Genomic DNA, 24,767 nt, shown 5'->3' on the forward strand with positions numbered 1-24,767 from the left:
ACAGAATAAAATATTGTTGGTAGAGCAGGTCTGGTTGCAAGAATTACTTCAGAGTTCAAGGCCCAGATTCCTAACCCTCTGTGACTCAATGGATGGACAACTTCTAAGCTCTTTTCATCTCAATGATTTCCAGCACCTTAGAGTTAACAATTTCATCCATCCTTCAACTGAAATGAGTGATGCAGCTCCCTCCTGGCCCGGAAACACTCATTATCCTGCTGGTGGAACTGGAAAGTGAAACGCATAGCTATGTGAATGCCAGCGGCAGGCCCTGCCCTCAGTCCACTGATGGGGAAAAGGGCAGCCCAAGGGCCAAAGTCCAGCACATGGTAGCACCTCCCTCTCATTTCTGCACTGGAGGTGTCGGTGCCTCCCAGTTACATCTACTTTCCTACTGGGCTTCAAGGTTCCTGCTATGGAAGAAGGTAATAATGATCATGATTCTGGTCTGTGGGATATTTTGGGCTAATTCCATTTCCAAAAATACATGAATGTAAGGTGGATTAGTATTGTGCAGTGCGGTACTGGTCCAGAGCTTACCAAATAGGACTTGGTCCTAACTCATTTTCCCTTTTATCCAATCATGTAGCTGGTAACATTGATGTACACGCCAGGCTTGTTTCTCTGTGGCGCATCCCGTGCCCCAGCTCACCACTTCCGTGCAGCACCACACATTGCCTTGCATCTTCACACACCAGCGGCCCACCCGAATCACCCTACATAAATAGAAGACAAAAGTAATTCACAGGCTCTGTACTAGGAGCAATGGCAGATTTTAATGAAGGAATGACTGAGGCAGAATATTAATTCTCAGGTAAAGACATATCAAGTGCCTGAGAGCACATTAAAAACTTAGAGGTCCATATTCAGCCACTGTGTGGCTCAGCTAGTTAGCCGGATATATATCAGGGTGCAGCCACACCTCCAAATAATATGGCTAACTTTAGGACAGTGGAACTCCCTCACACACATTCAGCTGGAACTCCACCGTACGCTATCAACTGGAAACTCACACCGCCACAATTCAGCTGGACCTCCACATTATGCTATCAGCTGGACCTCCACCGCACACAATCAGCTGGACCTACACCGTACGCTATCAACTGGAACTCCACCGTACGCTATCAACTGGACCTCCACCGTACTCTATCAGCTGGACCTCCACTGTACGCTATCAGCTGGAACTCCACCGCACACATTCAGCTGGACCTCCACCGCACGCTATCAACTGGAACTCCACCGTACGCTATCAACTGGAACTCCACTGCACGCTATCAACTGGAACTCCACCGCATGCTATCAGCTGGAACTCCACCGCATGCTATCAACTGGACCTCCACCGCATGCTATCAGCTGGAACTCCACCGCATGCTATCAACTGGACCTCCACCGCATGCTATCAGCTGGAACTCCACCGCACACAATCAACTGGACCTCCACCGTACTCTATCAGCTGGATCTCCACTGTACGCTATCAGCTGGAACTCCACCGCACACAATCAACTGGACCTCCACCGCACGCTATCAACTGAAACTCCACGGTACGCTATCAACTGGAACTCCACTGCACGCTATCAACTGGAACTCCACCGCATGCTATCAGCTGGAACTCCACCGCATGCTATCAACTGGACCTCCACCGCACGCTATCAGCTGGAACTCCACCGTATGCTATCAGCTGGAACTCCACCATACGCTATCAACTGGACCTCCACCATGCGCTATCAACTGGACCTCCACCGCGCGCTATCAACTGGACCTCCACCGCATGCTATCAGCTAGAACTCCACCGTATGCTATCAGCTGGAACTCCACTGCATACATTCAGCTGGAACTCCACCGTACGCTATCAACTGGACCTCCACCATGCGCTATCAACTGGAACTCCACCATGCGCTATAACTGGACCTCCATCGCATGCTATCAGCTAGAACTCCACATTACGCTATCAGCTGGACCTCCACCATATTCTATCAACTGGACCTCCACCGCACACTATTCAACTGGAAACTACACTGTACGCTATCAACTGGATCTCTACTGTATGCTATCAGCTGGACCTCCACTGCACACAATCAGCTGGACCTACACTGTACGCTATCAGTTGGAAATCCACTGCATACATTCAGCTGGACCTACACTGTACGCCATCAGCTGGAACTCCAACGCACCATTCAGCTGGACCTACAATGCACGCTATCAGCTGGAAATCCACTGCATACATCAGCTGACCTACACTGTATGCTATTAGCTGGAACTCCAACGCACACATTCAGCTGGACCTACAACGCACGCTATCAGCTGGACCTCCACTGCACACAATCAGCTGGACCTACACCGTACGCTATCAGTTGGAAATCCACTGCATACATTCAGCTGACCTACTCACTGTACGCTATCAGCTGGAACTCCAACGCACACATTCAGCTGGACCTACAACGCACCGCTATCAGCTGGAAATCCCACTGCATACATTCAGCTGGACCTACACTGTACGCTATCAGCTGGAACTCCACTGCACATATTCAGCTGGATTGAGGGAGAGCAATATTCAGAGTGGCCTATTTGCTTGCATAAATGGCTTTGAAAATTATCCTGTAATTTGTATAGATGTCCTGCTTATTTGTGGTTCCAGCCCATCCCCCAGCCCTCAACCTGCATCTGCAAAGAGTCACCTGGCAGGCATCTATAGCTCCCTGGAGGTATCCAGCACACAGCATGCCTTCACTGAGCCGGCTCCCATGAAGCTCGGGGGACATGCATTGTTCCTGGGAGAGGATAGGAACCAGAGCTTCCTGCAGGTAAACTGAATGAACTCCAGCTCCTGCAGGAAGAAGGAGAGGAGAGAGAGTGTTAGAGGAATATCCATTTTCTTTAAATATCTCTTTATTAAAATATTTCCAATACACATCAGAATTACAGAAAATAGAACAATGTAAATAAAACAAAGGTAAAGTTAACATAAATGAGTCCTGCACATGGGGGAGAGGACAGAGAGAGTTTGTTAATAATGGGCTGACTTAGGGATTCTCTGAAAAACATGGACAGAAGCTGCTGAAGAGACTCCCGACTGAAGAAATACTTCAAACCCTCTCATTCCTGGACTTAAGTAAACATTAACAAGGAAATCTCAGCCTAAAAGTAAAAGCTAAAGCAATCACGCTCTCTTTAAATGTCAGGAAAAATGTTCTTCTTTTTTAGATTCCCTGGATACATCAGTAATACGGCAACTCTGTGACTTGAAAAAATATTGTGTCCATTCTCAGCTCTGGAATGAATAATTGAATCTTGCCGAAAATCTGGCCAATCTGCACCTCCTGGTTGATCCTCCTCCCTCACTACGTGCTGCACCTGAGAATCGGATATAACTTCATTAAGGGAGGAAAAGACTCAGCCAGGATCTGCAACACCTCAGAATAGTAAATCTTAAGCGATTAAAGAAGATCTAGGGAAGTCAATAAATCACAAATGAAATCTTCTGTTATAATTCTCAAATTTCCATTCTGTGATGAGAATATTCCTTATCTTTAATTAGAGCTAGATTACTTTCTTGAAGCTCCTTAATCTGACAGGGCATTTCCTGATCATTCTAAATATGTTTTTGAGACTGAGAAGTAACAGTAACAACAAATCGTTTGCTGAGGACAAAATATTATCAATTCTAGTAATAGGAGAAGTCCATTGAAGAATTGTTGTCCGTAGTATTTCAAGGATAATCAGTGCTGGTCCAACAGGAGGACCTTTGATGGAACCATGAGGGATAGAAGTCTTCACCAACCAATTACTGCCCCATCTGCAGGTTTTTTCCATGAATGGGTAAGGAGATATGTGCACTGTGGACCATTATCTCTTCAAACGAAGAGCCAGCAGAATTATCAACTCCTGGCTGAGGTACTAAACAAGCAGCAGGACTCAAGGAGACGACAGTTTCACTCTGGGCAGAGGAAAACCTCCAAGCATCTCTTCCCCTGAACCTTGATTAGCCAAGGACATTAAGGATTGTACTTTGGGTTGTAGGAGCAGGGCAGAAGTAACAGTCCCAGGTGGGAGGGGCCGTATTGTCCCCTTTTTCTTCTTCCCCATAATGGACTTATGAGCAAAAGACAAGAGGTCGAAGGGTACTCAGCACAAAAATGATACTAAGGTATGCCCCATTGGCGTGCAGCTTCGACTGCGCACCACCGTGTGCAACTATTTAAAGAGATGGTCCAGCATAGCTGATCTTGTCAAAGCTTCCCGATTGACTGGTGCTAGCGTAACTCGTTGCTGGAATAAAGAATAAGAATTATGAGGTAAGGAATAAAAAGTATAGGTGTGTGATTTTGAGTTTCGCTGTCTCTAAATATCTACCAAACTCCACTGAGTCATCATAGCAGAGAGCATGTTCCTTAACTTCTGCAAGGGTCTAGGTGCCTGAGAAGAGGTATCAAGATTTGTATCCTTGATAAAATTAAAGTCCCCACCAAGCAATAGGAATCCTTCTACATGGTTCAATAGGGTATCCCCCAGGGAACGTAAAAAAGACAGTTGATCGCTATTGTAACAAACGTAAATATATCTCTACCAATTCTCAGCTTAATCAATCGAAATCTGCCATGAGGGTCTGCCAGTTGTAACAGAAAATCAAATACAAGGTGGCATGAAATTAAAATGCCTACTCTCATGTATTTCTCCCCTCAAGAGCTCGCTGCTAGATACTGATAAGGGAAATCCTTAGAAATAAAATCCGTTTGTGTCTTTTTCTCAAGTGAGTCGCCTGTAGCAGTGCAATGGAGACTTCATGAGAAGTTAATTCCTGATAAAGTAGTCTATGCTTGCCATGGGGGTTAAGGCCCTTGACATTAAAGGATAGGATACGGATAGCCATTCAGAAAAAAAAGAAAGTTGAATCCTTTACAAATGTCCCATTATAAAGATTGGAATAACCAGAAGGAAACCTTCAATCCAACAATGTATTGTAACTGTAATCCCCAATGTATTGTACTGTAAAACTGTAATCCCCTCAACTCCATTTCGCCTCCCCCTAAGTTATAATCTACCATATCCCTTCAGTAGATCTCTCCAACCACAGTGGGCTGGGTCAAATAGGGAGAAATGAATACCCAGCTGCACTCACCCTCAAGATGTCAGGAAAAAATACCATTGTAGTAAATACAGAAATAGGCACAGCATAAACACCATTATAAGAGTACAGGTCGCGCATCTAATCAAAAGGACGGTGAGTACTAACCCCGGCTTCTTCTGGAAGCAAGGAAAAAAGGCAATTAGATGCAAGATACGCATGTCATGAGCACTGATATTGTCTGCAGTCTCAGCCCTGATCCGAGAGAATGGAACGGGAGTCCTCTGATATCTGCCCCCTTTCCTCCCACCGCCATTTTGGAAGAGCATTGATCTTCAGTGTGGGATTTGTTGGCACAGGGACTGCAAAATTCACCGGAAGATTGGCTTTTTGGAAATTTTCAGCTGCCTCGGAGAGAATTTTAAGCCAATATGTGATGACCTTCAGCCGAAGGGGGAAGGTCCATGGGTAACGCACATTCTCAGCTCTCAAAGCCCCGCTTACGTCTTTTAATTAACAGCGTTTGCAAAGGGTTGTTGGGGCTAAATCGCTAAAGATTGCGATAGCGAGGCCTTCCCAGCACTAGTTGGTCTTTCACCTCGCCGCTTCATAGAGATACAAGATTTTAAAGCAGAGCTGCGCAGGCAGAAAATGATGTCTCGGGCCTGATTATCAATATCAATGCTTTGTGGATCCTGCTCAGCTGCCTCTGCACCACGAGTGGCTGTGGCCAGCAGTAATTCACAAAGCTTTAGCATCCACGGACACCCAGGTCTTCCAGTTTATGTGCCAGGGACGCATGTTCAGTTTGTAGGGCTCTCTGTTCTTCCATCCAGGTGAATTTCTGTTTCATCCACACGGGCGCGGCTGCAGCCGTGTCTTCCCACGCTTCGGAACTTGAGCCAGTAATCATTTTTGTGCTTCTTCATATCAGCACGCAGTTCCATGAACCAGCTGCACGTTTCATCCCTCGTGGGAAGCTCAGAAGACCCCGGTCCACAAAGTAAGGAGCACAGCTCTGTATCCAGCTCTTTACTGGCTGGGCCTGCCGCGGCCTGCACCCCATCTTTCCCCCGTCCTCGGAGGAATGTTTTGTATAAGAAAATTGCCTCAGATCTGCTGTTTTCCTTTTTGCAGACATCAATAGAAAAAGTGAAGCAAAATAATTGCTGAAGTGCTCAAAAAAAAAAAAAGCCCTGATGGAGTCAGTAGATGAGGAGCGAAAGCTCTGCAGTTAGGCTTCTATCTGTCGCTGACCTCACCAGCCTCAATTTTTTGAAATTTAGGAAATTGGTTAAATCCTTGCTGTTCAAACAAGTTTTTGATGAGCTGCCAGTGACATTTTCTATTGAACTGGTTGTGGATGGTGTTTTATTTTGATGTTTGTTTATGATTTTATAAGTTGTGGTATGTTTTATTTTATGCTATTATGATTTATAAGTTGTGGTATGTTTTATCGTATACCAAATAAATATTACCATTACCCATTGCTTCATGTGATATGTGCATGGCTGCCATAAGGTTACAGTTGTCTCCTAATAACTGGAATGAGGAAGATCACCTGGCACTAGTTTGTTACTGGGGCCTGGAGACATGGGGAGAGCTCACCAGCATGGCTGCTGAGCAGGAGGACCGAGCGTCCTCCAGTTACCTCTTCTTTACTGCCTCAGTAAGAAGCTGCCGAGTGCACACACAGGCCAGGATTTGTTCTTTTTTAAGAGAGAGAATGAGAATGCTTCAGGTTGGAGGGCAAGTCTTCCTTTCTCCCCCTTTCCTAGGCTTTGAGGGTCTCTTTCACCTGCACTTCCCATAGTTTCCTACCTTCATACTGGAAGCCCCATCCAGCGACCTCACAAGGCGAGCCTGGGCTGACGGCTTCAGAAGGGTTGGGGAGGCACACGGGCACGATGAAGCGGGAGAACTCGGCACATTGCTCATTCTCTGTTGCCTTTAAACGTATAAGTGCTGAGAACACACCAAAGACAGCAAAGCCGTTTAACATATTTCACCCTCATTCTTAATTCAACGTTTAGAACAGCACAAAGGAGCTGAATAATAAGTCATTTCGTAACTATCACAAGGCTTTTGGTAAACACAGGGCCTAAAATAAAACATCAGAAGAAAGCAATAATGCAAAATCTACCTCTGTGCACTACAATACCCCAAGATGGGATCCCACAAGCAGCTGCCTAGACAAAGGAGAAACAGGCAGGGGACAGGAAACTGGGGACAGAGAGCCTGGAGCCAGGGTGGAACAGGGGGTGGGATCTGGGAGCCGGGAATTGGATTGTGGAGGACAGGGGGGTATGCGGGACTGAGATTTGTTAAATAGCAAACGTTTTTCAACACGTTTTTTCTTAAAAACTTAAAAGAAAAATATATATAAAAAAATGTGCTTGCTAGATTGGCGTCAGGTTGCTGTAAAAGGATGTCTGTGAATTTGATGTTGAAAGTTTTATACCAGTTACCCGTTAAAGCTCAGGCTTCACCTAAGATACCTGCTTTTCGGAAGTCAGTTGCACATTATATTTGTCACTAAAATATTGCTGCCAATCAAGGCCAAGGTACTGTTTGACAACCTGCATGGACTGGTTATGGGTCAGAAATCTGTAAGATTGTGGATTCAGAAAGAATTAATATTTGCTAAAAAAAAACCCCAAACCCTATATTGCAGTGTTGGTTGGGGAAGACCCTCTGAATGTGACGTAATTAAGGAATCAAATCCACAGAGTGCGTGTGTTTATGAAAAGTATGTGGGGCAGATGGACGATGAGGAAAAGGAGTTTCTCTGCAATCTCTGCTGCCCAGGGCTAGCAGCTTAGTCCTTAATGACTATTGAATTAGTGGAAGAACCGTAGGATTACACAAGTGTTTTGCAGTTCCTAGGGAAGAGTTTGGAACTGAGGTTTTGGGAGGGAAGAGAGAGCCGTTGTATTAAAGATGTTCACTATAAAATAAATTGTGGCTTTTAAAGTGTTGAGGGGAGAAGTCAGGTTGTGCTGCAGTGAAAGAAGTTCCTTCTGGGAAGATTGGCCCGAGCACGAGCTTAGCGCTTTCTGTAATACGTCCCTCACCTTCGTAGAAAGCTAAAACCATGGCTGTTTTCCAAAGAGATGGAGGGAGGATGTGCTCTGTTAAGATTGGAGCAGAATGAGTGTTGGGAACAATTTCTTCTTCTATTATGAATTACCGGGCTTGGGATGTAAGAATTTTAGATAAAATAAAGAAACAAGGCAGGAAGGTGCGGCTGGCAGGCTGAAGATGTGGCTTACCGATGTCATGTCTGAAGGTCAGGGCGGAGAATTGCTCATGGAGAAGGTATCTGTCCACCGCAAACTCTGCCGACTCCGGGCTGCTCCTGTTGAAGCTGCTCTGTCCCCAGCACGACGCTAATCTGGGAGACGTCTGGCCTGGGGACCAACAGCACATTTGCCTATAAAGTGTTTGGCCCCTCAAGAGTTTACAAGTGAAATCAATTTCCTTCCCAATAGGGTAAACAGAGAGGGCAGTACCCAGGGCAGCACAGACCCATCCCACATTAGTTTATAAAATACTGCCTATTTCTCTCCTGAAAGTACCCCTGCATATTGCTCTATCCAGCTGCGGAAAACCGAATCATGTGTGGGTGATGGCCCTGAGAGGCAGCACGTGCACTGTTCTGAAAATACTTATTTGTGTGCATCCTTGGAATCAGCAGCTCTCCCAGTCCCTCCCCTGCTGCACCCCCACCCAAAAAACTGCTGACCAAAGGCAGTGGGGAATCAATTAGCAGGTGTAATGCATGTGTGCACCCTGGCTCACTCCTAGACCATCCCCTTTTTCCCCATTAAAATGTACTTGTGATGCTGCAAGCACATGCACACACTGCCCAGGTTTATAAAATACCCGATATGCACAAACACGCTGCCTATGCACATGTATGTGACCCTGTGAACATTTTCCCTGTAAAACTGCTGATGCTTCTGCGTTTATGTGCCGGTCCAGGACCTCTTGTTTTTGCTGTCACTGCTGCTGTTCTTTGCCATCTCCCGGAAGCTGCTTCCCAGCACATTACTACTACTTGTTAGATCACGGTGTCACGGTGGTGAACCTTTGTGATGTGGCACGTTTGACGTAGCCTAGCAAACAAACTGACCAGGCCCATGCCAAACAGCTGGCGCAGACGCCTTTTGCCTGGGACTGAGTTGACCTTCACATACACCCAGCCCATTCCCAGGGGGTCAGCAGGACTTAAAGTAAATGTCCCAAGGGGCAGTCAGAATGAGAGTCCAGAGTTGAGCTAGGGTCAGGGCAGGCAGCAATCAGACAGTTTACCCGGTTCGGGCCAAGAGTCTGACAAGCAGAGTTCAAGGCAGAATCGGGATTGGTAGCAATGATCAGTGCAGGCCACAGGCAAAAGCGAGGTCTGGGTTCATAGCAGTGGTCAATACTAGGTGGGCTAAAAGGAGGCAAGGCAGGATGATGGAGCTGGGGCAGGGCAGGCTGGAACAGGAACCGGAGAGGGAGGAATCCAGAGAAGCAACGTGCACTGCAGGGTTTCAGGGGTCCTGTGGCTGAGGCACTGTGTCAGCAAGGTGTCTACCTCTGTCTCCCTTCTCTGCTACTTCTGGACAGGTCAATCTGAGTTTCTCTCCAGAGATGCCATTCATATGTTAATAACCTATTATTTTAGTATCCTCTGAGGACTCAAAACCATGTAAAAGATTGAAGAGAAAGTGTTTCATAAACAGCAAAAAGTCACACTCCAGAACCTGTATTGCATGGCATCTGTGTTTATCCTTTTTACAGTCATGGCTGGAAGCTCCCTTATGTCCAGCCTGGATCCTTGGGAGCACCTTGCTGGTGCTGAAAAGAATCAGTAAGTACTGTTTTGGGGAAATTTTAGGAACTTTTCTTATGCTCTTATAGGACTATGGTGGTATCCATCACAGCATCTTCCTGGGCAATCCAGTTCACAATATTTAAGGCTGACTTTAAATGGACCTTCCTAACTGCCCTGGTATTTCCTAGGGGACCTTTCTGTGCTTTCTGGGTGAGCTGCTCACTGGATATAAGAGAGGCAGACAGAAATAGTCCTGAACATCATGAAAGTGGGGTTTTTCTCTTCTCTGAGGCAATGGCTGGGATCTGTGACTTCTGGTGCCTGTTTCTCTCTCTCTGCAGAGCTGGATAAGGATCAGAGCAAGTTCCAGGACTCTGCAGAGCCTTGAAAGCTGGAGACAAAAATCTAAAGGGAAGATCTTGCTTTGGTTAAGGTAAGGACACTGAACTCTCATTGGGTGGGGGCCGATGCAATACAATGCACTCAGCCAAGGGCACTGTATAACCTGCAGATGGATGCAGGTTCAATAGGCGCTAATGAATACCCTAATGCAATAAGAGGATTAGCGCGAGTCTAATAGCACTAATCACATGCAAATGCATGTGCCTGAGGCTATTAGGCATTCATTCCAGATGCAAAAAAAAAAAAACGTGTGTCTAGGATGCACATTTAGCACTCAGCAATTAACGCCTGCCTGGAAAAAACTGCTTTTCTGTACTGCCTCCTACTTAATATCATTGTGACAAAATAAATAAAGTTAAAAAATAGAAAAAAAACCTGGCAGTCGGGTGCAGGAAACAGACGCTCAGATGACAAGCGCCCCTAGCTGAGCGGCGTTTAGAAAAACCGATGTTGATAAACTCAGCGTCTGTTTTCCTAACGGGCGGATCGCCGATGACTATCGGGTTCTCGTGCAAGCATCCCTAGCGCCTCCTTACTAACGTCACCCCCTAATTTAAATTTAGAAAGCGGGCGCTGACTGTTTAGTGCCGACTTTCTGCACAAGTTTATTGCATCGGCTCCATTATGAGCCATGAGAATGAAGGCGGATGTGCAAAAAGTGGAAAGTCATTGGCTCATTTCAAGGTCTGGGAACTGAAAAGGTTTATTGCAATTTATCTCCTGTGAGAAGTAGCTCTCATTTCTTAGAAGACACCATAGACTGAATCCCTGTGAGGAAGTTGCATCCATTTCCAGTCAATATTAGATCAATGTAGTGATGTCATGTCACAGGATGTGGGTGGACTTAAATTATTAACTCGGTATCCTGTACAAACACTCAGGCTGAGAGGCAATAAAATGTCCCTATATGTGATATGTAACCTAACGAGAAGAGCAGCTTTCACTCTGCTCCATAACTGACCCTGGAAAAGAAAGGACAGAACTACAAATCCAAGGACTTACAAGCAGCAGGCAACCCGTGCACAGCTTTCCGCACTGACACGGCAGTAAGTTGCCCAGACGGGAAGTGAGGTGGCCCTACCTGTGTTTGCAAGCAGTGAGCAGCCCGTCACCACCCAGCAGGACGCAATCAGGCTTCCTCCACAGAACTTCTTCCCCATGTAGATTGCTGCAATATACGGGTGAGAGGCGGGAAGGGCCACCAGGCCACCAACAATTCGAGGGGTAAGGGAAGCGCTCTTCCTGTACCTCTTCCCACACTGCTCAGGCGGCATGCTGCTCCCATCCTTAGCGTCCTCTGGCTTTCTGCCTTCCTCATTCAGCTCCTCTGGTTTGCCTGTGCTTTGCACTGGAGAGGAACGTCAGAGAGAAGCTGTCAGGTTCCTGTCAGGGCTGGGAGTGCATTCATCCCGAACTGCTCCTGGTATATTAATATTACCTCTCCCGCTGTCCTGCGTCCCATTGCACGGTGGGATTCTGCAATATTCCCAGCTGAGATGGTGCTCCCTCAGAATGTAACACCATGGCCGAGGGTCATTATCAGGATTTCTACAAGTACAATGCACCTTCTCAGTAACATCTACCAATCACCTACACAGGCTCAGGACACAAGCTCACTTGAAGGGTACATTCCCAATTACAACTATTCTACCAGTAGAGGAAAACAAATTGAAAAACACTAAACTTAGCAATGTTGTACCTAGATAGAATTAAACAACTACTAAGTAAAATGGAACTGGTAATTAATATTGAAAAAACAGAATTCATACACCTTGAAAGAAAAACCACTGAATTAATACAGAATCCCATCAACTTAAAAATGATCAGATAGTGGAACTAACCGAAAAAGCCAGAAACCTAGGTGTAATAATTCACAATGAACTCAATCTTAAGCAACACATATCAGTGAAAGTTACGGAAGGCTATGCCAAATTAATGGTCCTTAGAAGGCTTTAACCCAAGCACACTTTCGAATTGTTCTTCAAGCACTTATATTCACTAGCTCAGACTATTGTAATACACTTTTCCTGGGTTTACCATATGGGTTTACCATATACAACACTAAGACCACTCCAAATCTTACAGAACTCGGCTGCCAGAATTCTAACGGGAAAAAGCAGAAGGGATCACATCACTCAAACACTCACCGAATTACACTGGCTGCCAATTGAACAAAGAGTGCAATTTAAAACCCTATGCACAATCCACATCCACAGACTAGCATACTGACTCTGAGCCCTTTTAACTTAATTTGAACTTACCCTGCAACCCATGCACCCTCTAGCTCTCTTCTACCCGTGAGCCAGAGATTACATTAACCCATAAGCTAGAAGTCGCCCAGTCCCTTGTAACTTGCCTGCTAGTTTGTGTTACCCATCAGCTTACTCTAGCTTCCCCATTATTTATTGCGTTCACCAAAAATGTATCTGAAGTGATATCATGTATAGCCCTATGTTCTTGATTTACTTTATTATAATTTATTTGTATTACATGTTCCTTTATTTGAAGTAATTTCATGTATAAGCCCTTCGTTTGATTATACGAAATTATAATGTTTTGTATTTCATGTTCCTTGTACTCGCCCCAAGGCGACAGTTCAGTTCCTATGTAAACCGGTGCGATATGTATCCTATACAGGAACATCAGTATGTAAAAGTTAAAAATAAATAAGATTCACAAACTAATCAATGAGGAAATGCTGACTGGCTAAACACTGCACTACGACTACACGTCCCCCAGAGAAATCTCAGATCAGCCATTCCCTCTGTAAAGACAGCTAAGCTGACGCAAGTAAGAGAGAGAGCACTATCCCTGGCCGGTCCAATATTGTGGAACACAATGCCACTCGAAATAAGACTAATGAAAGATCTAAAACTCTGCAAAAAAAAGTTTAAAAACCTGGCTCTTCAAAAAAGCTTTTCCCAGTGAGAGTGGGGGTAAGGAATACTAGCGGACAAGAAAGAGACCTCCGGCACACGGTTTAAAAGTTTATAAATAGCAGTTATCCCTCCTTTATTATTTTTTCTCATACCTAAAGATTAATATAGGAGAGCACAGTATATCTCATATATGGATATTCTATTAGTCATATAAATGGTGTTTCCAATCCACGATCCAGATAGCGTATATTATTTGAATCATGTAACCAAAAATTTATTGGCACCTACTAGCTAATTTATAATCCTAACCAGACTTATTTATGTGCCTATCTGTAAACCGTTGTGATGGTACACCACTAAACGACGGTATAGAAAAGTTTTTAAATAAATAAATATTGCTCACCTGCAGTATTTACACACTGTAGTACTCCCTGCAGTATTGCTCACCTGCAGTATTTACACACTGTAGTACTCCCTGCAGTATTGCTTGCCTGCAGTATTTACACACTATATTACTCCCTGTAAAATTGATAATCTGCAGTATTGCTCACCTGCAGTATTTACACACTGTAGTACTCCCTGTAGTATTGCTCACCTGCAGTATTTACACACTGTAGTACTCCCCGCAGTATTACTCCCTGCAGTATTGCTCCCTGCAGTATTGCTCACCTGCAGTATTTACACACTGTAGTACTCCCTGTAGTATTGATAATCTGCAGTATTGCTCGCCTGCAGTACTTACACACTGTAGTACTCCCTGTAGTATTGATAATCTGCAGTATTACTCCCTGCAGTATTGCTCGCCTGCAGTATTTACACACTGTAGTACTCCCTGTAGTATTGATAATCTGCAGTATTGCTCACCTGCAGTATTTACACACTGTAGTACTCCCTGCAGTATTGCTCGCCTGCAGTATTTACACACTGTAGTACTCTCTGTAGTATTGATAATCTGCAGTATTACTCCCTGCAGTATTGTTTGCTTGCAGTATTTACACACTGTAGTACTCCCTGTAGTATTGCTCGCCTGCAGTATTTACACACTGTAATACTCCCTGCAGTATTACTCCCTGCAGTATTACTCACCTGCAGTATTTACACACTGTAGTACTCTCTGTAGTATTGATAATCTGCAGTATTACTCCCTGCAGTATTGCTCGCCTGCAGTATTTACACACTGTAGTACTCCCTGCAGTATTACTCACCTGCAGTATGCATGCCTGCCTAGCCCCAGGCTCTGTTGCTGGTTCTGGTTGTGCAAGGCAAGCTCTTGCTGTACAATGCCTGAGGACCAGGGGAGGCAGTCCATCCCAGAGATGGTCTTGTCTGCAGTGCCCCTGTACTGGGCACCATCCTCCTGGTAGCAGAACGCCCGGAGATCTTGGAAACAAATCAGTAAATTTACAGAAGCATTATGGGTATATCACTGATGGAAGGTTCCCTCCTTCCTCACATCTCTTCTTCCCTTTCCTCCTCTCTTCTATATTTTGTTTAAGAAGGCTCTAATGACCTTTCTGTTCTCTGCAGCCTTCAATGAGCCTTATGTACATCCAAAGCACGAAAATATTTTATCTTTAGATAATGGAATCTAAATCCAGGGCTTTGAAATACTTTCCTTTATACTGTGTAACTCAATAAATGTTGTAATCATGTAAACCGCCTCAAGTGAAAATTGAAGAGTGTGAGTTAGAAATTTTACAAAATAAAAAATAATATATATATTACATCTCTACTCTAGTGCCCTCCTTCTCTTTCCTCTCTCCCCCTTTCCTCCTTCTCTCTTCTCCTCATTCTCTACCTCCTTCTCCCTGTTTATACCTCCACACTAGTTTCCTCCTTCTCTTCCCCTCTTCTACTCCCCCCCGTTTCCTCCTTCCTCTCCTCCTTCTCCTGTTTTTATACCTCCCACACTAGTGTCCCCTTCTCTTCCCCTCTCTCCCTTTCCTCCCTTCTCTCTCCATTTTTATACTTCCACACTAGTGCCCTCCTTCTCTTTCCCTCTCTCCCCTTTCCTCCTTCTCTCCTCCTTCTCCCCTTTTTTATACCTCCACACTAGTTCCTCCTCCTTCTCTTCCCCTCTCTCCCCCTTCCTCCTTCTCTCCTCCTTCTCCCTTGTTATACCTCCACACCAATGTCCTCCTTCTCTTTCCCTCTCTCCCCTTTCCTCTTCTCTCCTCCTTCTCCCTGTTTGTATCCTCCACACTAGTGCCTCCTTCTCTTTCCCTCTCTCTCCCCTTTCCTCCTTCTCTCCTCCTCTCTCCCTGTTTTATACCTCCACACAGGCCCTCCTTCTCTTTTCCCCTCTCTCCTTCTCCTTTCCTCCTTCTCTCCTCCTTCTCCCTGTTTTATACCTCCACACTAGTTTCCTCTCTTCTCTTCCCCTCTCTCCCCCTTTTCCTTCCTCTCCTCCTTCTCCCTGTTTTATACCTCCACCCTTTCCTCCTTCCTCCTTTCCTCCTCTTCTCTCCCCTCTCTCCCCTTTCCTCCTTCTCTCCTCCTCTCTCCCTGTTTTATACCTCCACACCAATGTCCTCCTCTCTTCCCTCTCTCCCCCTCCTCCCCTTCTTCCTCCTTCTCCCTGTTTTATACCTCCACACCAAGTCTCCTTCTCTTCCCCTCTCCCCCCCTCCTCTCCCGTATACCTCCACACCAATGTCCTCCTTCTCTTTCCCTCTCTCCCTTTCCTCCTTCTCTCCTCCTCCTTCTCCCGTTTTATACCTCCACACCAATGTCCTCCTTCTCTTTCCCCCTTTCCTCCTTCTCTCTCCATTTTTATACTTCCACACTAGTGCCCTCCTTCTCTTTCCCTCTCCCTTTCCTCCTTCTCTCCTCCTTCTCCTGTTTTATACCTCCCCACAAATGTCCTCTTCTCTCCTCCTTCTCCCTGTTTTATTACCCTCCACACCAATGTCCTCCTTCTCTTTCCCTCTCTCCCTTCCTCCTTATCTCCTCCTTCTCCCTGTTTATACCTCCACACCAGTGTCCTCTTTCCTCTTTCCCTCTGCTCACTTCTTATCTCCACCTCTCCCCCTTTCCTGCCTTCTCTCCTCCTTCCCTCCATGCTAGAATCCCTTCTTCTTTTTCCCTCTCTTCAGTTTCTTATCTTCATCTTTCCTCCTCCATTTCATCCATCCTCTTTATCCCTCTGACCCAGATCCTGCTTTCCTTTGGGCTTAAAGTAATTTCCACCTCTGATACTCAGCTTTCCTTGGGATTTGCATCCTAACTGCGTTACTCTGCAATTTTTAGCACTAAATCTTGGCTGCAGACTTGGAGCATTCCTCGAGCTTCGCTAGGTCCCTCCTCATGTCTTCCTCTCCTTCCTGCCTGACCGCCCTATTACACATTTGGTATCATCGGCAAAAAGATAAATCTGTCCCGACATCCCTTCCATTATGTCGCTCACAAAACTGTTGAAAGGATGTATAAGCAGTGACTTAAGGGGAGAAATGGCAGCGTTTGCAAATCCCATCCCACACAGCAGCATTTCCACAGATAAACGAGGGTCGTGGGGAGCAGCTTTGGGAGGGAAATCGGGCACCTTTCACTACTTTTTATGGGGTGAGGCATTAGGCCTGAAGGCTCAGAAGGTTTTTTTTAATATAATTAGCTGTATATTCTGAATAAGGGTTAAGTCCTGCGTTATCCGGGTATACGCACCAGATAACTTTAGGACTGCTCTGAGCTTACTTGCCCCTAGAGTTATCAAAATACTATAAATGAGAGAGAGCGCGAGCGAGCCTCTGTATAGAGCACGTGATGATTAACACAATGCAAATTCCTCATTGAGTATTGCAATTGGGAGGAGTCTTGGGCTGTCAATGACTCTTCTTCTACTTTTCATCATTATAATGACTACAAATGTTTAGTGATGTTATATTACTGTGAATCTATTAGAACCTCCCCAAGCCTTCCCACAGAGGAACGAGCAAGAGAAACTCCAATAATCCTGGAGGAAAGAGGAGGATCAGCAGCCAGGGCAGCAGATCTGTGGGATCCTCCCACCAGGCCAGAACCACAATCTAACCAGGGGCAACACGGACCAGCACCAGAACCTGATGCTGTGCTTTCCCTCACTTGTAACTTTAATTGACTTAATTGTACTGATGTGATCATGTCTGAGCCAGGGTCAGTAGCATCCCGTGCTCCTCAGGAGGATACGCTACCTGTGTCACAGAACTGCCCTGCGTATTCCTCTGCACAGCACAGACCGACGTCTTCTTCCACTCAGCGCAGCTTCCTCCGTTCAGGCACGGGTTCCTGGCACATTCTGCAGATTAGAGCAGGACGTTTACCACCAGCACCACTAATGCTCTTACTGCCTTCCAAGATAGAGAGGTGGAAGGGCAGCTCGAGTGAGGAGCAGAACTGGTTATTAGCATTCACAGTGCCACAAGCAACAGCGTTCATTTTATATCCCCGTCCTCCCACACAGAGCAACAAGCCTTGGCCAGAGGCCACAAACTGCAGCTCCTTCTGCATCTGGGCACTGTGAGTCCTGCCACCATGTGTCACTGTTGGATAAAGGACTGGGACTCTTTCCCTCCAGAGGTTATGGCTGCTCCACAGAAATATTTCTAACTGAGAATTGAATCCAAGTCGCTGTAGACGGCCACTGAGCCAGCAAGATGGCTCCAAACATTTCTGAGCAATGAAGAATTTGCAAATGGAAGGGTTTGTTGCCAGGTTTGCAGGTTTGACCTCTTGTATTGGAGCATCATTTGTTCAGATTTATTACCCGCATTCTGCAATAGATGGAAGCACTCAAAACAACGATTTTATACTAAACCCAGAAGCAAGGCAGCAATCAGGCAGTTTTTCACATGCAGCCTGTGTCCCAGACCTGGCGCAGTTGGAGGGTGAAGCGTAGTTGCAAGCACTGAACTTATACTGTTGGGATGTGGCTACCATGGTGGAGCATGGGGCCACAAGGAGAGCTCTACGTGATGGCCTGCTCTCTGTCAGGCAATGATGTGCAGTCTCAAGGGAAGCACCTGAAATACATCTGGTGATGATTTGTCTCGGTCTTCATCAGAAAAGGAAGGAAGAGAGTGATGCTGTCTAGCTGAGATGGATGTGCTTCCGAGCTGCACCTCACTGGCTTTAAGAGCGCAGCAAAGAGACAGCGAGGCCTCCCAGAGAAGAAGACTTATTCAGGCCATTGTCTCTCTGGCAGCTCTTTTACATCTCTCCTGGAACAGACCTGGTCTCCCCCTATCCACAACTCTCAGCCTTGTCTGTTGAGATGAAATGATTATGTTGAATTATTTGGTTATTGGCTCCTTCCAGAGGATTGCATCAGTCAACCCTCTCTCCAGAGAGGCCTGGCCCACATGCCAGTATCCCTGTGCTGAGGGGGAAAGGATGGCAGTACCGCCCATCACACTGGGGAAATGAGCTGGCAGGAGCACTTTTCTCAGCTTGCCTCCTCCAAACAGTCATCAACCAGAACCAAAGCATTCATTTGTGCTGTAAATATCGCTGGCTGGCGACAGAACTGCTGATTTGCTTGAAATCTCCCTGTAGTTAGTTTTTAGGAGCATCCCCTAGTCCTAGTGTTGCTTGAAAAGGTAAATAACTGCTCCCTATATACTCTATGTACCCATACCCTATATACCCATATCCATTCCCTATATACCCATATCCATTCCCTATATACTCACCTGTTCCCTATATACTCATCCCATATATACCCATTCTCTATATATTTGTTCCCTATACACCCATACCCTTCCCATACACCTGTACCCATTTCCTATATACCTGTTCCCCATATACCCATTCCCTATACACTCATTTTATATATACCCATTCCCTATATATCCATACTCGTTCCCTTTACACCTATTCCCTATATACTTGTTCACTATATATCCACACTCATTCCCTATACACCCATTTCCTATATACCTGTTCCCTATATATCCATTCCCTATATACCTATTCCCTATATATCCATACTCATTCCCTTTACACCTATTCCCTATACACCTGTTCCCTATATATCCACACCCATTCCCTATACACTCGTTCCATATATACCTATTCCCTATATCCATACTTGTTCCCTATACACCCATTCCCTATAGATCCATACTTGTTCCCTATATACCTATTCCCTATATACTCATGATTTTATAATTCTCAATCCCATCTCCTCTCAGCCATCTCTTTCCCTATCTTGTGTAACTTCTTTTCATAGGGGAGCTTTTTTGTCTCCCTCCTCTGCACCTTTTCTAGCTCTCCTCTGTCTTTCTTGAGACGCGGTGACCAGAACTGCCCACAATACTCGAGGTGCGCTTGCACCAAGGATCACTGCGTAGGGAATGTGATTTTCTTTTGCTTTATTCTCCTTTCCTTTCCAGATCATTCTGAGCAATCTATTTGCTTTTTCTGGCAGCCGCTGCCACCCCGTGAGCTGAAGATTTCAATTTCTGGTCCAGATCCTAATGCTGTTCTTGGGGAGCTGGCGATGGATGGGATCATGCAACGCCCTGTTTCATGGATTTACATTGGCTGCCTATTGTGAGCAGAAGGTTTATGCTTAGTTTTTCGGCATTTTACACAGGGCTGCCTATTTATTTGTCTTAATTGTTGATATCGTACTCTGTTAAAAGATCCTTCAGATCAACTCTTACCATGGGCAACACAAATCAGACTGTAACGTAGCAGGAATTGGGATTCTTGTTTTACTTATCAAGGTCCATTACTATGGAATTCTTTACCATTGGAGGCTCATAAAGAATGCAATTACCTGAAATTAAGGAAATTAAACAAACTCGGTTGTATTAGCAGGCATTGGGAAGGGAACATGAATGACTGGAGATGGCTCAGTAAGACTAGGAACGAGCTGCTTACATTGCATGGAGATCACAATCCTTTATAGCCTCTTAGATTGTGTACTTTATTATTTGTGCATTTTAATTTGTAAACCACTTTGAAGGCAGTGTTAGAAGAAATATGAAAACAATAAATGAAACAGAAGTAAATGAGGTGGGATTAGGAGAGGCTGGAGCTCCTACCTGTGGCAGGTACGGGGTGGCAGGCTGTGCCCCTCTCACTGCACTGACACTGCTCCAGGGTCGGGGGCCTGAATCGCAGCCAGTGCTCGCCTTCACTGAAATACTGCAGGAGCTGAGAATCAAAGCACTTTTCTGCAGCAAAGAGAGAGAGAGAGAGAGAGAGAGCAGCAGTGTCCCCCTCGCTGAACAAGACACTTTGGGTTGCCCTCCCTATGAGCTGGGATCTAGGGGCCCTCGAGAGGCTCCCATCCAAGGAGGGGCCCCCCCCACCACTTTCCCCATCCCTCTTGTGACCCTTCACCTTTATGGCAGTTTCTCCCAGTATAGCGGGTCTCACAAATACATTCATAATTCTTCAAGGTGTTCACACAGGTGCCTCCGTTTCTGCAAGCCTTCTTCTCACAGTGATCTACCAAAAACAGAAAAGCAGTGAACAGGAATAGGAATGCGTCTCCTCTGGAGGCCTGGCCTCTAATCCTGTGCTATCTGCACACGCACAGCTCTCAGAAAAGCAGCAAATAGGAATGCGTCTCCTCTGGAGGCCTGGCCTCTAATCCTGTGCTATCTGCACACGCACAGCTCTCAGAAAAGCAGCAAATAGGAATGCGTCTCCGCTGGAGGCCTGGCCTCTAATCCTGTGCTATCTGCACACGCACAGCTCTCAGAAAAGCAGCAAATAGGAATGCGTCTCCGCTGGAGGCCTGGCCTCTAATCCTGTGCTATCTGCACACGCACAGCTCTCAGAAAAGCAGCAAATAGGAATGCGTCTCCTGGAGGCCTGGCCTCTAATCCTGTGCTATCTGCACACGCACAGCTCTCAGAAAAGCAGCAAATAGGAATGCGTCTCCTCTGAAGGCCTGGCCTCTAATCCTGTGCTATCTGCACACGCACAGCTCTCAGAAAAGCAGCGAATAGGAATGCATCTCCTCTGGAGGCCTGGCCTCTAATCCTGTGCTATCTGCACACGCACAGCTCTCAGAAAAGCAGCAAATAGGAATGCGTCTCCTCTGGAGGCCTGGCCTCTAATCCTGTGCTATCTGCACACGCACAGCTCTCAGAAAAGCAGCGACTAGGAATGCGTCTCCTCTGGAGGCCTGGCCTCTAATCCTGTGCTATCTGCACACGCAGAGCTCTCAGAAAAGCAGCGACTAGGAATGCGTCTCCTCTGGAGGCCTGGCCTCTAATCCTGTGCTATCTGCACACGCAGAGCTCTCAGAAAGCAGCGACTAGGAATGCGTCTCCTCTGGAGGCCTGGCCTCTAATCCTGTGCTATCTGCACACGCAGAGCTCTCAGACATAGAGCTCTCAGACATTCAGCTCCCCTCCAAGAAATCAAAGAGATTTTCTGTTCAATTTATGGCACTGAAAATGTACTTACATTTAGGGCCCTAGATCACAGATCCCAAAATACTAAAGTGTGTTAAACATTATTGCAAGCTCTTAATGTCTGCTAACAGGAATGCTGTGGGTAAATCAGCTTGCAACAACTTTAATGCAAAACTATGCTAATGAGAGAGCTCATTCCCTATTAACTCAGACGCAACCTTCTCGTAGATGCTTCAAAGCAAAAAGCTTAGCTCTGCCTCAGGGAAGGGTAGTTAGGTTTGTGTAATATCATCCATGTGCAAGGCATGCACATCCTTTACAGGCTGCCTCATTTGCATGTCATTAGCATTGGCTGTTAGCACGTGCAAGAAATATCTCACTTTGCTACAATCACTCCTGTGGTCGGTGTTCAAAAGGTTTAGCAGCTAAACTTCTGATTTTGTCCTGTTGGAAACTGATGAGGGCTAGTTCCTACATTAGGTGTCTATGATGTAGGCAAGGGTGGGAAAAATGAGTGACTAACAGGCCTAAAATTAGGCACCTAAGCTATACACATTTTCTTCGTAAACGTAGGTGCCCATTCTAGCTGAAATTTCATCCAAACTTAGATGCCTAAAATGGAGGTCATGCAGCATCCTTTGACCTGCTAGTGCTGAAATGAGCTGCAGCCACCAAATTTTGTCCCTGCCCTTACTCCACCTTCTCTCATGTAGATCTCCCCTCTCCCAGGTTCCTAAAAAGATGCTCAGCTCTAGTTATTTTTCAAAAGGGGCCAATTTAGGTGTGTAATTCCCCTAAATTGGGTGCCTAAACGCTTTGAAAACTGACTCCCTATTTTTAAAGGCAAATTGTAACCTACACTGGTAGCAGAGGCTGCTTGAGATAAGAGATTAGAAAGTGGCTGAGAGATGGACGACAGAGGCTGGTAGTAAATGGGAGGAGAGAGTGGCGGTTCTGGTCACTATCTTCGCCATGATATATGGAGAAGTTAAAGGGAAAGCTTACCTTTCTGCAGATGATACTAAGATCTGCGACCGGGTGGAGTAGAGAGAATGAAAAGTGATGTAAGGAAGTTTCTTGAGTGTCTAATACTTGGTAGTTAATATCAATGCCAAAAGTGCAGATCCATGCACTTGGGGTGCAGAAATCAATGGGGGTGGGGTTGGTAGTTGGCGAAAGGCTGATATGCACCAACCAGGAAAGGGACCTTGGGTGTCGGTGTCAAAGATCTCCAGGTAGCCACAGTGTGAGCTGGAGGAAGCAGACCTGCTTGGGGAAATGCATAACCAGTAGACAAAGAGAAGCAATTAAGCATCTTTACAGGTTGTTGGTGAGGGCTCGCCTGCAGTACTGGATATAGAGAGGCTAGAGGCAATCAAAATGGTATAGGATTGTACCAAAAGGCCTGAGACAAGGGCATAGGGTGACTACTTAACTTGGTGGTGCACCAAAGGTTTGCTGGCCATGTGCCTCAAAAATACATTAAGCACATGCTAATTATTTAAATAAGGGGGAGGATAAGTTTGTAACCTCGTATCCTATATACACGACCACATAGTTCAGATAAAATTAACAACATGGAGGAGAAGGTAAAAAAGGCTCCTGTGTGGGGCTTGCATCAGAGCAACTCTCCTCTCACTCTGCCCAATACAACAGCGCTGCCGTTGCTGATCTCCCACCCCAGGACCCCAGGCTGCTGAGACCCCCAGTTGTTCATACAACCTGATCCCCCATACTGCTCTGCTGGCAGAAGGCGGGGTGCTTACGTCGTGCACAAGGCGGGATGCTTACGTCCTGCACAAGGCGGGGTGCACAAGGCGGGGTGCTTACGTCCTGCACAAGGCGGGTGCTTACGTCTTGCACAAGGCGGGGTGCTTACGTCCTGCACAAGGCGGGGTGCACAAGGCGGGGTGCTTACGTCCTGCACAAGGCGGGATTCTTACGTCCTGCACAAGGCGGGATGCTTACGTCCTGCACAAGGCGGGTGCTTACGTCTTGCACAAGGCGGGGTTACGTCCTGCACAAGGCGGGGTGCTTACGTCCTGCACAAGGCGGGTGCTTACGTCCTGCACAAGGCGGGGGTGCTTACGTCCTGCACAAGGCGGGTGCTTACGTCCTGCACAAGGCGGGGTGCTTACGTCCTGCACAAGGCGGGGTGCTTACGTCGTGCACAAGGCGGGGTGCTTACGTCTTGCACAAGGCGGGTGCTTACGTCCTGCACAAGGCGGGGTGCTTACGTCCTGCACAAGGCGGGTGCTTACGTCCTGCACAAGGCGGGGTGCTTACGTCCTGCACAAGGCGGGATGCTTACGTCCTGCACAAGGCGGGGTGCACAAGGCGGGGTGCTTACGTCCTGCACAAGGCGGGTGCTTACGTCCTGCACAAGGCGGGGTGCTTACGTCCTGCACAAGGCGGGATGCTTACGTCCTGCACAAGGCGGGGTGCTTACGTCCTGCACAAGGCGGGGTGCTTACGTCCTGCACAGGGCGGGTGCTTACGTCCTGCACAAGGCGGGATGCTTACGTCCTGCACAAGGCGGGGTGCAAGGCGGGATGCTTACGTCCTGCACAAGGCGGGTGCTTACGTCCTGCACAAGGCGGGGTGCAAGGCGGGATGCTTACGTCCTGCACAAGGCGGGTGCTTACGTCCTGCACAAGGCGGGGTGCTTACGTCCTGCACAGGGCGGGGTGCTTACGTCCTGCACAAGGCGGGGTGCTTACGTCCTGCACAGGCGGGTGCTTACGTCCTGCACAAGGCGGGATGCTTACGTCCTGCACAAGGCGGGGTCAAGGCGGGATGCTTACGTCCTGCACAAGGCGGGGTGCTTACGTCCTGCACAAGGCGGGGTGCAAGGCGGGATGCTTACGTCCTGCACAAGGCGGGGTGCTTACGTCCTGCACAAGGCGGGATGCTTACGTCCTGCACAAGGCGGGGTGCTTACGTCCTGCACAAGGCGGGGTGCTTACGTCCTGCACAAGGCGGGGTGCTTACGTCCTGCACAAGGCGGGGGCAAGGCGGGATGCTTACGTCCTGCACAAGGCGGGATGCTTACGTCCTGCACAAGGCGGGGTGCTTACGTCCTGCACAAGGCGGGGTGCTTACGTCCTGCACAAGGCGGGGTGCAAGGCGGGATGCTTACGTCCTGCACAAGGCGGGGTGCTTACGTCCTGCACAAGGCGGGGTGCTTACGTCCTGCACAAGGCGGGTGCTTACGTCCTGCACAAGGCGGGTGCTTACGTCCTGCACAAGGCGGG

At 46.9% G+C, this 24,767-nt stretch overlaps 1 protein-coding gene across 1 annotated transcript in view; it reads right to left on the reverse strand.

Annotated features, from left to right (window-relative positions):
- Positions 1-680: 680 nt before the first annotated feature.
- The window catches only part of F12 (coagulation factor XII), a gene marked incomplete at its 3' end in the record, with an annotated part of 30,077 nt that continues 5,990 nt past the window's right edge, over positions 681-24,767 (reverse strand). Inside the window, 11 exon segments of the mRNA XM_029583369.1 lie at positions 681-716; positions 2,676-2,824; positions 6,884-7,027; positions 8,335-8,472; positions 11,368-11,634; positions 11,725-11,834; positions 14,371-14,401; positions 14,404-14,545; positions 17,332-17,435; positions 20,188-20,319; positions 20,489-20,596. Coding sequence (XP_029439229.1) covers positions 681-716; positions 2,676-2,824; positions 6,884-7,027; positions 8,335-8,472; positions 11,368-11,634; positions 11,725-11,834; positions 14,371-14,401; positions 14,404-14,545; positions 17,332-17,435; positions 20,188-20,319; positions 20,489-20,596 — 1,361 coding nt within the window.

Source organism: Rhinatrema bivittatum, chromosome 18, assembly GCF_901001135.1.
Source record: "Rhinatrema bivittatum chromosome 18, aRhiBiv1.1, whole genome shotgun sequence".
NCBI classification, from domain to species: Eukaryota; Metazoa; Chordata; class Amphibia; order Gymnophiona; family Rhinatrematidae; genus Rhinatrema; species Rhinatrema bivittatum.